At 40.7% G+C, this 12732-nt stretch overlaps 2 protein-coding genes across 2 annotated transcripts; both read left to right on the forward strand.

The window, feature by feature from the left end:
- Nucleotides 1–4119: 4119 nt before the first annotated feature.
- Nucleotides 4120–5055, forward strand: LOC142503261 (olfactory receptor class A-like protein 1). Its single transcript, XM_075615422.1, has one exon. It carries the CDS (start codon nt 4120–4122, stop codon nt 5053–5055), a length of 936 nt encoding a protein of 311 aa, XP_075471537.1.
- A 5849-nt stretch (nt 5056–10904) lies between these two features.
- Nucleotides 10905–11843, forward strand: LOC142503262 (olfactory receptor class A-like protein 1). Its single transcript, XM_075615423.1, has one exon. It carries the CDS (start codon nt 10905–10907, stop codon nt 11841–11843), a length of 939 nt encoding a protein of 312 aa, XP_075471538.1.
- The last annotated feature ends 889 nt before the right edge of the window (nt 11844–12732 follow it).

Raw genomic sequence — 12732 nt, forward strand, 5'->3', positions numbered from 1 at the left:
CCCCACTTTTGAAGATTGGGACAACTGGCAGTTTTCCAAGTCTTAGAGATATGGCGTACAGACAATTAACTATGGAAGCAATTGGTTTGGTAATGGCTGGGGCACAACGTCTTAGGAACTTAGATTGCAGTAAATAAGGTCCACATTGGCTGCTTAGTTTTAATTTGAGGAGCGCTTGTGTAATCTACTCTTCGGATACTGGGACAAATGGAAAATTGTGAGCAGTGTTGAGAGAGGGTGGGGCTATAGGGGTACTTTCAGAATGAGGTTCAAGTTTGTGGTTTGGGTTGCGTTTCGCTAATAAGTTAGTAGCACACCCCACAAAGTAATCATTGAATGCATTTGCAATATCAGTGGGAGTAATTTCCTCCTTAGTGATATTACTTGGTTGTTGATGGCTAGAAGGCTGGTATATATTGTTGATAACCTTCCAGAAGTTTGCTCAGTTGGATGCATTCTGGTGAAGATTGGCAGAACAATATTGTGCTTTTGCATGTCTTGTTTGCTTTGTGCACATATTCCGAAGGCATCTGTAGTTATTAAGATCCTTGGTAGTGCCAGTTACTTTGTAGCTTTTCCACAAGGCATCCCTGAAATGGTAGAATGCTATATGGTCAGTTGTAACCCACAGAAGGTAGGCCCACTGTACTCTTGTTCTACGTAGCGGAGCATGGGTATCACAGAGTTTGAAGAACTTGGATTCGAAATTGTCGAACGCAGAATCAGGGTCGGGAATTAAGTTGATTCTGTACCAAGGGCAGTTGGTAAAGTCAGCCAGAAACAGTTGTGGGTTAAAGTTTCTAAATGCTCTAGTGAGGAGAACTTTAGGGCTTGATTGGGGTGGTTTAATTTTCCTTACACAGTACACTATTGAATGTTCATTGAAAATGTCAGGAAAGAGGCCAGAGTATTGGATGATGATGGGATTTGAGGAGAGAATCCAATCTAGCAAGGAATGGTTGTGAGATTTCAGGTTTGTCCATGTGGGTTGGGAAATGAGTTGCGTTAGGTTAAGTGACATGAGTCTTATCTGGATTTTGTGGTTTTTAGGGTCAAGTCAATTTTTGTTGAAATTCCCAAGAACTAGCAGCTCACTCTTCTCATTCAGAGAGGACATGGAGCCAAGAAACTGGGTGATATCAGTCATGGACTGTAGAGGGGCTTTAGGTGGGCGGTAGATGTCAGCAACCAAGACGGGCTTAGAAAAGGGGAGGCAGATTTTGCCAACAAGGATTTCAAAAGAGGGTGGGCTTGGGGAGCAAATTAATAGTGTAAATTGTGAGGTTTCTGCAATATAAAATAACACCCCTCCTCCTCTATTTGACCTATATTTCCTAGAAATGGAGTATCCCTGAATGGCGATATTTGCATTGAGGGTTTTAGGGGTTAGCCATGTTTCTGTGAGAACGATGGCTTTGGGTTTATGCATAAGGCACCATGCCCTTAGTTCATCCAGTTTGGGCAGCAGGCTCTGGATATTTATATGGGCGACAGATAGACCTTTTTTGGAATCTGAAGGGGGTATTCTCAGGAGTATGGGGCAGAGTTGAAAAGGGAAGGCCTGGGTTAAGTTCAATATCACCTACTAAAGAGAGTAATAGTATGAGTAGAAATTTGAGTACTTTGCAAGTTGTACATTTGTGATGTTTGCCATTAGAGCCAGGGGTGGTTGGTGTGTTGGTTTTCAGAGTTCTCCACCAACATTTAGTAGGTAGTGCAAGGCTTTTGAGTAATCCAGGGTGTATGGTGATGTTGGGTGTGGGCCAGGAGGTAGAAGTTTGTAGTGGATAGAGAGAGTAACATTTCTGTGAGGCCAAAAGAAAGAACAAAGTTGAGATACATAGCAGGTTCGTTATCACAGAGGTAGGTAATGCTGCATTGCTGTTGTGAGCCAAGTGAGTGTGTGCAGACGAAACAGCAGGAGTCCTTGTCAAAATGTTTTGCTAAATTGCAATGCTAGAGCCAATTCAGGGTTTGCAGAGGGTGAGGGTTGAGGGAGAGGGGCAGTTGTGTGCAGTCTGTTGGGAGTGGCTGCAGTAAAATAATGTGTAAAGGGTGGGGGGGGGGGGTTAAGTGTGCAGGCTAACAACATGGGATCATAGTGTTGTCAGAGTAGCTCACCGTTTTTGCTCTGTGTAGAAGAGTTTGCAGTAGATCCAGTCCACAGTCTACCTCTATTCAAACTATAGTCTAACTACATTCTCTTTTAAAGATGATCACTTAAATATGCATAACTTTAGATGTCAAGGCTACCCTGCCAAGGCTTTCCCTTAAACTGGTGTTACATTTATACATCTAAGCAGTCACATACACCCCCCCCCCCATCCCCAATAAATCTGCCTGTTACTATTTGGACATTCGCAGCACACAATTTAAAATGTTCTACTTTTGCTATTCAAAACATACCAGAGATCAATAATAAAGGAAGGGTGGGGTATTTCTTTTAAAATATAGCAATATAATTCAGCGCCTACACTATTTACAGAACTTTTATGGCTTCCGGCTACAGTAGTTGTAGTTGGCAGAAAATGTTGACGCACCTGCATTTAGCTCTCAAAAACATTATTATTTAGTACACACTATTAGCATCTGTTCGCCAAGCGCAGTCCATTTCTGTGCGCCAAAAAACATTAAACAACTATTTTTTTAAACCTTGAAGCCGCACATTAGAATATTTAGGTTAGTACACAGGTGCACAAAAGAGTAATTTAAAATAAGATTTCCACAAGCCAAATTTGTACTAAAAAGTTTGTGACATTACATACAGGCCCCAAACTGTATTTTAACACAGCGTTCCCACGTTTCCACCAGCTCTGACTGGATCTGAAAGCAAAACACATTATTATGTATAACTAATGTGATATCGTATAAGATAAGTGTTTCACACATTGGGATATATGGGGCACTAGGGTAGGTGTAAAAGGTTGTATGAGGTGTAGCCCACTGCTATATTTCTCTGACCTAGTAATGTAAGTTCTGGTAATAGCAGGCTGTGCTAGTATTAATCCCCTCTCACATGGCCTAGCATGTGAGTCAGACTTTCCCGAAGATACAATGTTACAGTTTTTAGGCAGGTGCCTGAAAAGAGTTGGATTCATGTGCTAGGGGAGTGGGCTTGCTCTTGTGGAACATGCCCAATTTATGGGGCAGAGGAGTTGGTAACACCACTGATATAAAACGATGCTCTTATTCAAATTAGTTGAGCTCTGGCTGCCCTGCCTTACACCTTAGTGATATAAGGGTGTGGGTCTGCCCAGCCCTAGCCATGGGCTAAGGCGAGTTCTGTTCCAGTTCTGCTCCTTAGGGAGTGGCTGTTCTGTTCTAGTTCTGTGCAAGCCATGGGCTAGGGATGAGGATGTACATGACTGGTCAAGAAGTAAGGTCAAAACTTGGGGGTCCTGCAAGCTAGGCTCTGACCCTAGCTATATCAAGCAATCTGCGAGGATGCTACCTACTCTGGTTTAAGTAGGAATCAGAAACGAAGTTCACCTCTCTTTCAAGAGAAGGCCTACAATTGTATATATGTATGATGTGATTACAACCAATAAAGCCCTGTTGCACTGCTGCTGGCACTCCAGAGTGGTTCCTGTTCTATATATGAGTTTCTGTGAGGGGTCACCCCTGCCTCTGGCATGGTCCGTACAGGATGGAGGCGCTGCACCAAATCAGGATCATCTTAAACACCCCAAGCTCCCTCTATGCAGAGGCTGAGGCTCCTGGAATAACTACAGGTGAGCACCACTAACACCTAACAGCACCAGTAATATCATCTATCTCCTACCGGCTTGGGGAGGGGGGGGGTGGATAGGGGTGTTACAGAGGGATGCAGGAACCCAGTAGACACTTTATAATCTACTACACAAAAAGAAGGATTAACAAGAGACAATATATGTTTTTGGTCAATTGTGAAATGCATGCTAAATCTCCTACAGTTCTATTAATAACTTGTTTCTGAATGCAGGTATTGTTCAATGACTACAGGGAAGTGTCAAGATTGGAACATGTAGCACATAGCAGTGACTGAGGAGTATAATGTATCATCAAGTCGGAGGCATGTAATTGTTTAAACAATTGTTTTTTCCATTGGCAGGTTTTTCACATCAATACTGAGATAGCACCATGGAGATCCATCTTCTCAAAGCCTTCAGCTTCCTCTTTTTCATTGTGATTGGTATTCCTGCCAATTTCTTCATTGTATCGAAATTTATCTACATCAGGATAAAAGAGAAGAAGCTTCTGCCAGCGAACATCATCCTGATGGCATTGTCTTTTATTAATATCATGGTGCTCCTCACTCGTGTTCTCATGCAGGCTCTAACCTACATGGGGCTAGAAAGTTCTCTGAATGACAGACATTGCAAAGTCCTCATGTTCACTTACAGAGTGAGTAGAGCCATGACCATTTGTATCACCTGTCTGCTTAGTTGTCTCCAGTGTGTCCTCATCGCTCCAGCCACAGGAAAGTGGAACTACCTCAAGCAAATTATGTCTCGGAATGTAGTTGCCATCATCATGCTGCTCTTGGGCATGAATATGTCTTTTTATCCTTCCAGCATTTTGTACGGACTGGCCAGATCAAATGGTACAACCTCACCGTACACACTACGCTTGGCGTATTGTAATGTCGACTTTCTGACATATATCAATTACATTATAAACGGTCTGGTATCAGTAATACGGGAGATCCTGTTTGTGGGGCTGATGACACTGTCAAGCAGCTACATGGTGTTTGTGTTGTATCAGCATGGGAAATCCATGAAAGGAATGCGCAGCTCCGATAAGGGCCAAAGTAAGACAGTGGAGTACAAGGCCTCCAGAGTCGTCATTTTGCTGGTTGCAATGTATGTTGTATTGTATGGCATTGATAACTTCATGTGGATCTACACCTTGACCCAATCATATGTGAATGCTGATGTGAGTGACACTAGACTCTCTCTTGCTGCTGCCTTCTCTGCCTTCTATCCCTTCTTCATCTTTGCTACCAACCCTAAACTGCAGCAGGGTTTCAAAACTCCATGTAAAAATATGCTACTGGGGAAAGAAAATGGAGTTTAATGAGAAAAGTGTCATGTAAACTGTGCCAGACAACTCAAAATAAGAAAAAAAAATGTCTGCATGGAGACAGCATGTTCCAAACTATGTATGGACCTACGTTAAATAGCACATTGTATAAAATGAAATAGCTGGGTAGCTGAAAGCTAGTAGGTGAATAGTCTTAAAATGTATCTTTATTACCATGTCTATTGTATAAAAATATATTGTATTTGTATTTATACAGCACCCACCATGTACTGTATACCGAGATTTACAAAGATAGTATACAAAACAAAATGCAGGAAAGTTTTAAACAAATAGGCCCATAATACCTAAAAGCATTACAATATAATTGACAAAGAGGCTTATTTAATAAAGTTATATGTAAAAGGCTGTGTTAGGTATGCAGGAACCCACTGGACACTTTATAATCTACTATATAAAAAGAAGGACTAGCAAGAGACAAAATGTGTTTTTGGTAAATTGTGTAACACATGCTAAGTCTCCTACAGTTTTATTAATAACATGTTTCTCACTGCAGGTATCGTAGAATAAGGGATAGTGGTGATCTCAAAAATATGGGGAGCGCAAGAATAAAAAACGAAAATAAGAAAATAAAATACAGCTGAACCCTGTCCTTGGGGTCCACAGAATGAGACTGCGTTACAACTGGGATCGTGTTAAAATATCACTGCATGAGGACTTACCGGCATCTAGATCTCTCTCTCTTCTCTGCAGCTGTCAGCTCTCTCCTCTCCCTGCTTCATAGGGCTGTGTCCTCGTGCGTGGCACTTATATAGACTTGGAGTGCAGAGGAAGTTTTTTTTATTGTTTGTTTTTTAACATTCAATTCAATGCTTTATTGCTAGTGACATATACACATACCTACACCATGTGGGAATTGAACATGAATACAATTGATATAATACACATGCAGGAATTGAACTGAGGATGTTCCATATACTGGTACCAATTCTCCACCATGGTGAAAGTGTGTGTCAGTTAGCAAAAAAGCATTGAATTGAATGTTTAAAAAAAAATTCCCACATGGTGTAGGGGGATGTGTGTTGTCATGTAACCCTCCTCTGCGACTCCAAGTCTATGTAAGTGCCGCGCACGTGGACATAGCCCTGAGGAGAGAGCTGACAGCTGCAAAGAGGAGAGAGACCTAGATGCCGGTAAGTGCTCGCGCGGCAAAATTGAGATGTTTTTAAATCGGGAGTCATGCTCAGACCGCGTTATAAGCGGATCTGCGTTGTAGCAGATTATGCTATAATGGGGTTGAGCTGTATAATGCAATATTGTATTAAAAATGTTAAAAAAAAAAATCTCAATATCTCAAAAGAATGCGCACTCACAAAGTGATCACTTAATTATGACACCAAACATAATAACCTCAGCATGTTCTTCTCTGGCCCGACGTAGAGACACTCATGTGTTGTGTGTCAGGTATAATGCGGTGCAAGTTCCCCCAGAAAGCAAGAGATATAGGATAGTGCAGAACATAACAACAATGTATTGCAATCAGGTAATTCTTCACGAATGCAGACTTACATTGGTGAAGTTCTTTTAGGCATTATAGATAATCATAAGGTGTAACGGAGACTGGAAGTCCCTGCAAGGGAGACGGATCTCACCCACACCAGATGAAGCCAATGAACGGATGCGCTGCTGGCTATCCTGAACACCTAGGTCTCGTCGCATCTCTTCGTGACCTGCGAGAGGAAGCTACCACCCTGCATGTGGACTTCCCAACCCCTATCCCAGCCAGGAGGAAGCCGGGGACCCAAAGATTCTGCACACCACAGGACCTCCACAATGGGTTCCAAGGACTGACAGGAAATACTTAAGATTCACAACCTGGTTTGGAGGTTCGCCCAAAAGCTTTGCTCTGATTGGGCTGAGTAGAGAATTTAATTCAGACCAACCAGTGTCAAGGAACCTGACTCCTGATGAAGCAAAGTGTGAAACGCGTAGAGTCGGAGCAGAGTGCCAGCTGGAGGACTATATGTCATCATGTCGGCTCCATCGTTGGACAGGAGGAAAAGCGGAAACATCCTGGTGCCTGGGGGACTGACAGCTCATCAGTTCCTTGACATGAGCATCAGAGAGACCTGCCGAGCATAGCTGACTGTGAGACTTTATCCACACCTCCACAACACGTATCTGTTTTTCTCAAATGCTTACCTGAATGGTTTAAAATGTGAGTATTTGGCTTGTGTTCACTTGCTTATAATACACTTTTGTTTACCATCTGCACTATCCTGCTGTTATTTCTCTCGTTCTGCATGGAATTTTTATACTGCGTTCATACTGCGTTCCATGTACTAATACACTGGAGGCCCACATCGTGGGGTGAAAGAACTACTCATCTATATATATTGCTTGAGGACTACCTCCACATTTTCTGAGAGCTGATCCATGTATTGTTTTCACATGGACTATATAGTATTGCACTTTATTGATATTTATCCGGTTGCCAGCGCTCCCCTCATCTTTTCTTACTGCCACATATAGAACCCTAAAGGAGGGTCTTAAGAGAGTAGAGTGAAGACAACAGGTTTTACATTCACCATCTTTTATGGTTTTTCACAAACTATTTTCACTTAATATTTTTGGAAGTATATTATTGTTCACTAATATCCATTTTTATCACTTGGAGTATATGGTTTAACACTTAGAGTGCCGGGTGAACATTTTTTCATGTCTCCTCGCGTCTCCTCATGTGACTTGCATTATGACGTCTCTCCCCTTCGATTGGTGACACTCACTTGATGACTCAACGCGTTTCACTGCGTGCTTCGTCAGGAGTCTGCTGACGTAACACTGGGCGGTCTTGTTTAAATACCTTATGCTTCCCAATCGAAGGCTCAATTATGTCTGATTGAAATTACTCTAACAATACTTCATTCATATCAGCTTGCTTGCATCAAATATGTAGATTCAAGGCATTAAACCTATCCACTCAATATAAATTACATACTCAACACATCTTTAAAACAAACGTTTGTGCCCAAAAATAAGAAACACTTTATTATATAACCAATACAAAAACATAAAAAAAAATGTAAAACAATGCATACTGTATGTCTACTGCTATCTGGTCTACATACGAAATCTACTTATTTATATGCATTAAACCTGAAATACATATACAAGGAATCAATAAATAAATAGAAGAACAAATGTTATTATGCGCATAACTAGTGTTAACATAATGAAGTGAGAGGATGTCCAAATATAATCTATACTCATAACGTGCCAATACCTATTAGAACTAATAAAATTTCTAACAAAATGATAGTTTAAAGACTATAGCAACTTTTTAAATCCATTAAAACCTATAAAAGCCTTATACAAATCTTATAAAAGAAGCTTACTACACCTTTAAAAAGCTCTAACTTCTATATCAATGTTTAACCCGACTGTGGAAGTGTTTTCAATCTAAAAATCCAATAATTTTCTCTTTGGTAAGTTTAATATGTGATTGCACATTCTTTTGAGAATTCTTTTTTCAAAATGTTCATACAATATTGCACTATATTTTCTTTTCGAGTGTTCCGTTTTTTTGCGTTTTCAGATCACCACTTCCAGAACTTCAGAGGATGGTTCTTTTCTGGTACAAAGCTGCAAAACTGGTTATGTATATTTGTTTTTATCACGGTTATTTCACTATTTTATTAAATATATTCACTATTGTATTGTATTGTGTCTTTATTTATATAGCGCCATTAATGTACATAGCGCTTCACAGCAGTAATACACGTGGTAATCAAATAAATAACAGATAATATAAATAACAGATCATGGGAATAAGTGCTTTAGACATTAAGGAAGAGGAGTCCCTGCCCCGAGGAGCGTACAGTCTAATTGGTAGGTAGGGAGAACGTACAGAGACAGTAGGAGGGAGTTCTGGTAAGTGCGCCTGCAGGGGGCCAAGCTTTATGTATCATGTGTTCAGAATATCCACAGTGAGCTTCATATGCTTCTTTAAGCAAGTGTGTCTTAAGTTGGGTCTTAAAGGTGGATAGAGAGGGTGCTAGTCGGGTACTGAGGGGAAGGGCATTCCAGAGGTGTGGGGCAGTCAGTGAAAAAGGTTTAAGGCTGGAGAGGGCTTTAGATACAAAGGGGATAGAAAGAACACTATTATTTAATAGATTTAAAGCAGTATAAATCACAATTTCCACTGAGTTGTTTTTTTATTTATTTATAAAAATGTTTTACCAGGATGTAATACACTGAGTTTTACCTCTCGTTTTCAAGTATGTCCTGGGCACAGTTATTAAAATACATGATTACATTAAAAGAACATTGCTATACAGTCAATTCACAGACATATCATGGACAGATAGAGTTGATTAATTGGGAACAGAGGATAAAGGACTTGTGAGTTTCAGATTGAAATAGAGAAACTTTAACATCACCAAACCTCAGCGAATGGCAGCAAACGGCTCACACCCTTTGGCTGCCTTTCGATTGCGACAAAGGCTGTCCGCCATTGGGCAACGTAGATGTATACTGGGGTGGATAAGAGTCACTCCAGCTGTAAATACAAAGTTCACAAACATCACATTAACATCACCAAACATCAGCAAACGGTTCACACCCTTTGGCAGCCCTTCCGCTGCGCCAAAGGTTATCCGCCTTTGGGGAAACGCAGATGTACACTGGGTGATTGAGATTCAATGCAGCTGTTAATACAAAGTTCTTTGTGTCCTCTTGGCTCATTAACATTTCAGTGGGTGGGGTTGACATTCCACAAAGTACATGCAAATGTTAACCATTAGCACGCTGGTCCTGTGCAGAGGTGAGCAGCTTTCGGGGAGCTTCATCAGGCCTTTGTAATTGCCTAATTACACCTTTGGGTCAATGCATATGTACTCTGTTATCACATATGTGCAGAGATTTGTTTTAAATATATGTTCCCACTGGGTATTTGGGTTTACACATGTAACCAACTGTGTCTGCTATCAGCACAGTACATGGCCCCTTTAAGAATTACATTCCATTGGACCATATGACTGTGCTTAGCCAGTGGAATGACAGTTGGTGAAAGTTGGAAAGGGATTGCTGATGGGACTGGGGTGGCAGTTTGTTTTGATATGGTGATGCTGCTACAGAACACTCTGCAAGAGCCTGCCCGATCCATGGAATGAGGAGATTGGTGGATTTGGCTGGGCAGTACAAAGTACAGTCCTGCAACAGCTAAGAGGAGAAATATCAGTTTTTAACAGTCAGATGAAAGAAGGAGATCCCCCTGCATTGGAACACAGGTTATGTTTTCAAATTAACTGTAAGAAGCAGCAGCCTGCATCTGTTTGAATTCAGAGCTTCAATTAAATGTTATTGTACGAATACCCTGTCTGATCGATAGGATATGTGAACTAATATGCAGGGACTGTAAAATATATCAAGACAGAGGCGCAGCGTTAGTGATTTGTTTCTGTAGGATTGCAGAAATACTGTGTGGTTATGTAGTAGCCCTGTGTGTGTATCCCTGTTCAAAATGATTGATAAATAATATAACGTTTGTTATAATTCCTTACAGATTTGTTGTGCCTAATTACTCCTGCTTCCCACTCTGTGTACCACCCACTATAAGAGTTAAACCCCAAGTTACAGGACTCAGGTCCCCACCTCAGTGACAGGTTCTATAGTCTGAGGAAAAGTAAAGAGAGGTTACATATAGAGTGCCGGCTGAATATCTTTCTGGTTCAGTTACATGGAAGTGTCAGGATTGGAACCTTTAGCATGTAGCAGTGACTGAGTAGTACAATGTATCATAATTTCGGAGGCATTTTTTGCATTGCACTATGATACACTTGTTTTTCCATTGGCAGGTTTTTCACATCAACACTGAGTGCCATAAGATGTATCTTCTTTTCAAAGCCTGCATCTTCATCTATTTAGTTGTAATTGGGATTCCTGCCAACATCTTCATGGTATCGAAATTTATCTATATCAAGATAAAAGAGAAGAAGTTTCTGCCATCGAACATCATCCTGGTGGCATTGTTTTTTATGAATATCCTTGAGCTACTCTCTTGTGTGTTCATACAGGCTCTGAACTCCATAGGGCTAGAAGATTTACTGAATGACAGACAATGCAAACTCATCATATTCACTTACAGAGTGAGTAGAGCCATGTCCATTTGTGTCACCAGTCTGCTAAGTTGTCTCTTGTGTGTCCTCATTGCTTCAGCCACAAGAAAGTGGAACTACCTCAAGCAAATGGTGACTCGGAATCTATTTGTCATCATCATACTACTGGTACTCTTGGGCATGAATATGTCTATTTACCCTGCAGGAATTTTGCATGGACGAACCAGATCAAATGCTACAACCTTGCTGTACACATTGCGCTTGGTGTATTGTGATGTCGACCATCTGACATATGTTATTTACATTACAAATGGTCTGGTACCAGTAATATGGAAGATCCTGTTTTTGAGGCTGATGACCTCGTCAAGCAGTTACATGGTGTTTGTGTTGCACCGGCATGGGAAATCCATGAAAGGAATGCGCAGCTCCGCCAAGGGCCAAAGTAAGACAGTGGAGTACAAGGCCTCCAGAGCCATCATTTTGCTGGTTGCAATGTATGTGGCATTGTATGGCATTGATAATTTCATGTGGATCTACACCTTGACCCAACCATATGTGAATCCTGATGTGAATGACACTAGGCTCTTTCTGGCTGCTTCCTTCTCTGTCCTGAGTCCCTTTTTCATATTTGCTACCCACCCTAAACTGCAGCAGGGTTTCAAAACTCCATGTAAAAAGAGGCTCCTGGGGAAAAAAAATGGAGTTTAATGAGAAAAGTGTCATGTAAACTGTGCCAGACAACTCAAATAATAAGAAATTAAATGTCTGCACGGAGACAGCATGTACCAAACTATGTATGGACTTATGGTAAAAATACCATTGTATAAAATTAAAGCTATACTGACTGCTACTTATATAGTTGGGTAGCTGGAAGCTAGTAGGTGACTAGTCTTAAAATGCATATTTATTTCTGTGTCTATTGTATACACATGTATTGTATTTGTTTTAATACAGAACCCACCATGTACTCTATACAGAGATTTATGGAGATAATATACAAGACAAGACAAAATACAGGAAAGTGTATACAATTAGGCCCATAATATCTAAAAGTATTACAATATAATGGACACAGACAATCCCAATGACTTGTATTGGACTTTCCATACGGCTGCACTAAATCGGATTGAACAAGTCCCAGAAGGAGTACATAAAAGAACAGATATTGTAGGACTAAGTTAAGAGGGTAAGTGCAGATGCCGTGGGATATGAAGTGACATTACAGTGCTATGAAGGTGACTTAAGGTCTGGGCCCCAAACAGAAATCATGGGGCCCATGACAAAATGAAAGGAGCAGGCCATCCCCAACCCATAACGCACCTACCATGGAAACATTTTTTTTTTAGCGCGCAACTTTTACTTTTAGAAAAATTAGTGTACAAAAAGCACTAACTACCACCAAAAATTAAGGACAATAAATGAATAAATGATACAAAATAATACCACAATAGTGCATAGAGTCCAATGGTATTGTCTATATATATATATATATATATATGTATATATATATACAGTGTTCGACAAATCACCCAAAAATCTACTCGCCCAACCAAAAAATCTACTCGCCACCTAGTCCCGCCCCCAACTCCGCCCTTAG

Source organism: Ascaphus truei, chromosome 9 (assembly GCF_040206685.1).
Source record: "Ascaphus truei isolate aAscTru1 chromosome 9, aAscTru1.hap1, whole genome shotgun sequence".
NCBI classification, from domain to species: Eukaryota; Metazoa; Chordata; class Amphibia; order Anura; family Ascaphidae; genus Ascaphus; species Ascaphus truei.

Coding starts and splice junctions, on each gene's coding strand:
- LOC142503261 (XM_075615422.1), top strand. CDS start 4,120: ATGGAGATCCATCTTCTCAAAGCCTTCAGCTTCCTCTTTTTCATTGTG.
- LOC142503262 (XM_075615423.1), top strand. CDS start 10,905: ATGTATCTTCTTTTCAAAGCCTGCATCTTCATCTATTTAGTTGTAATT.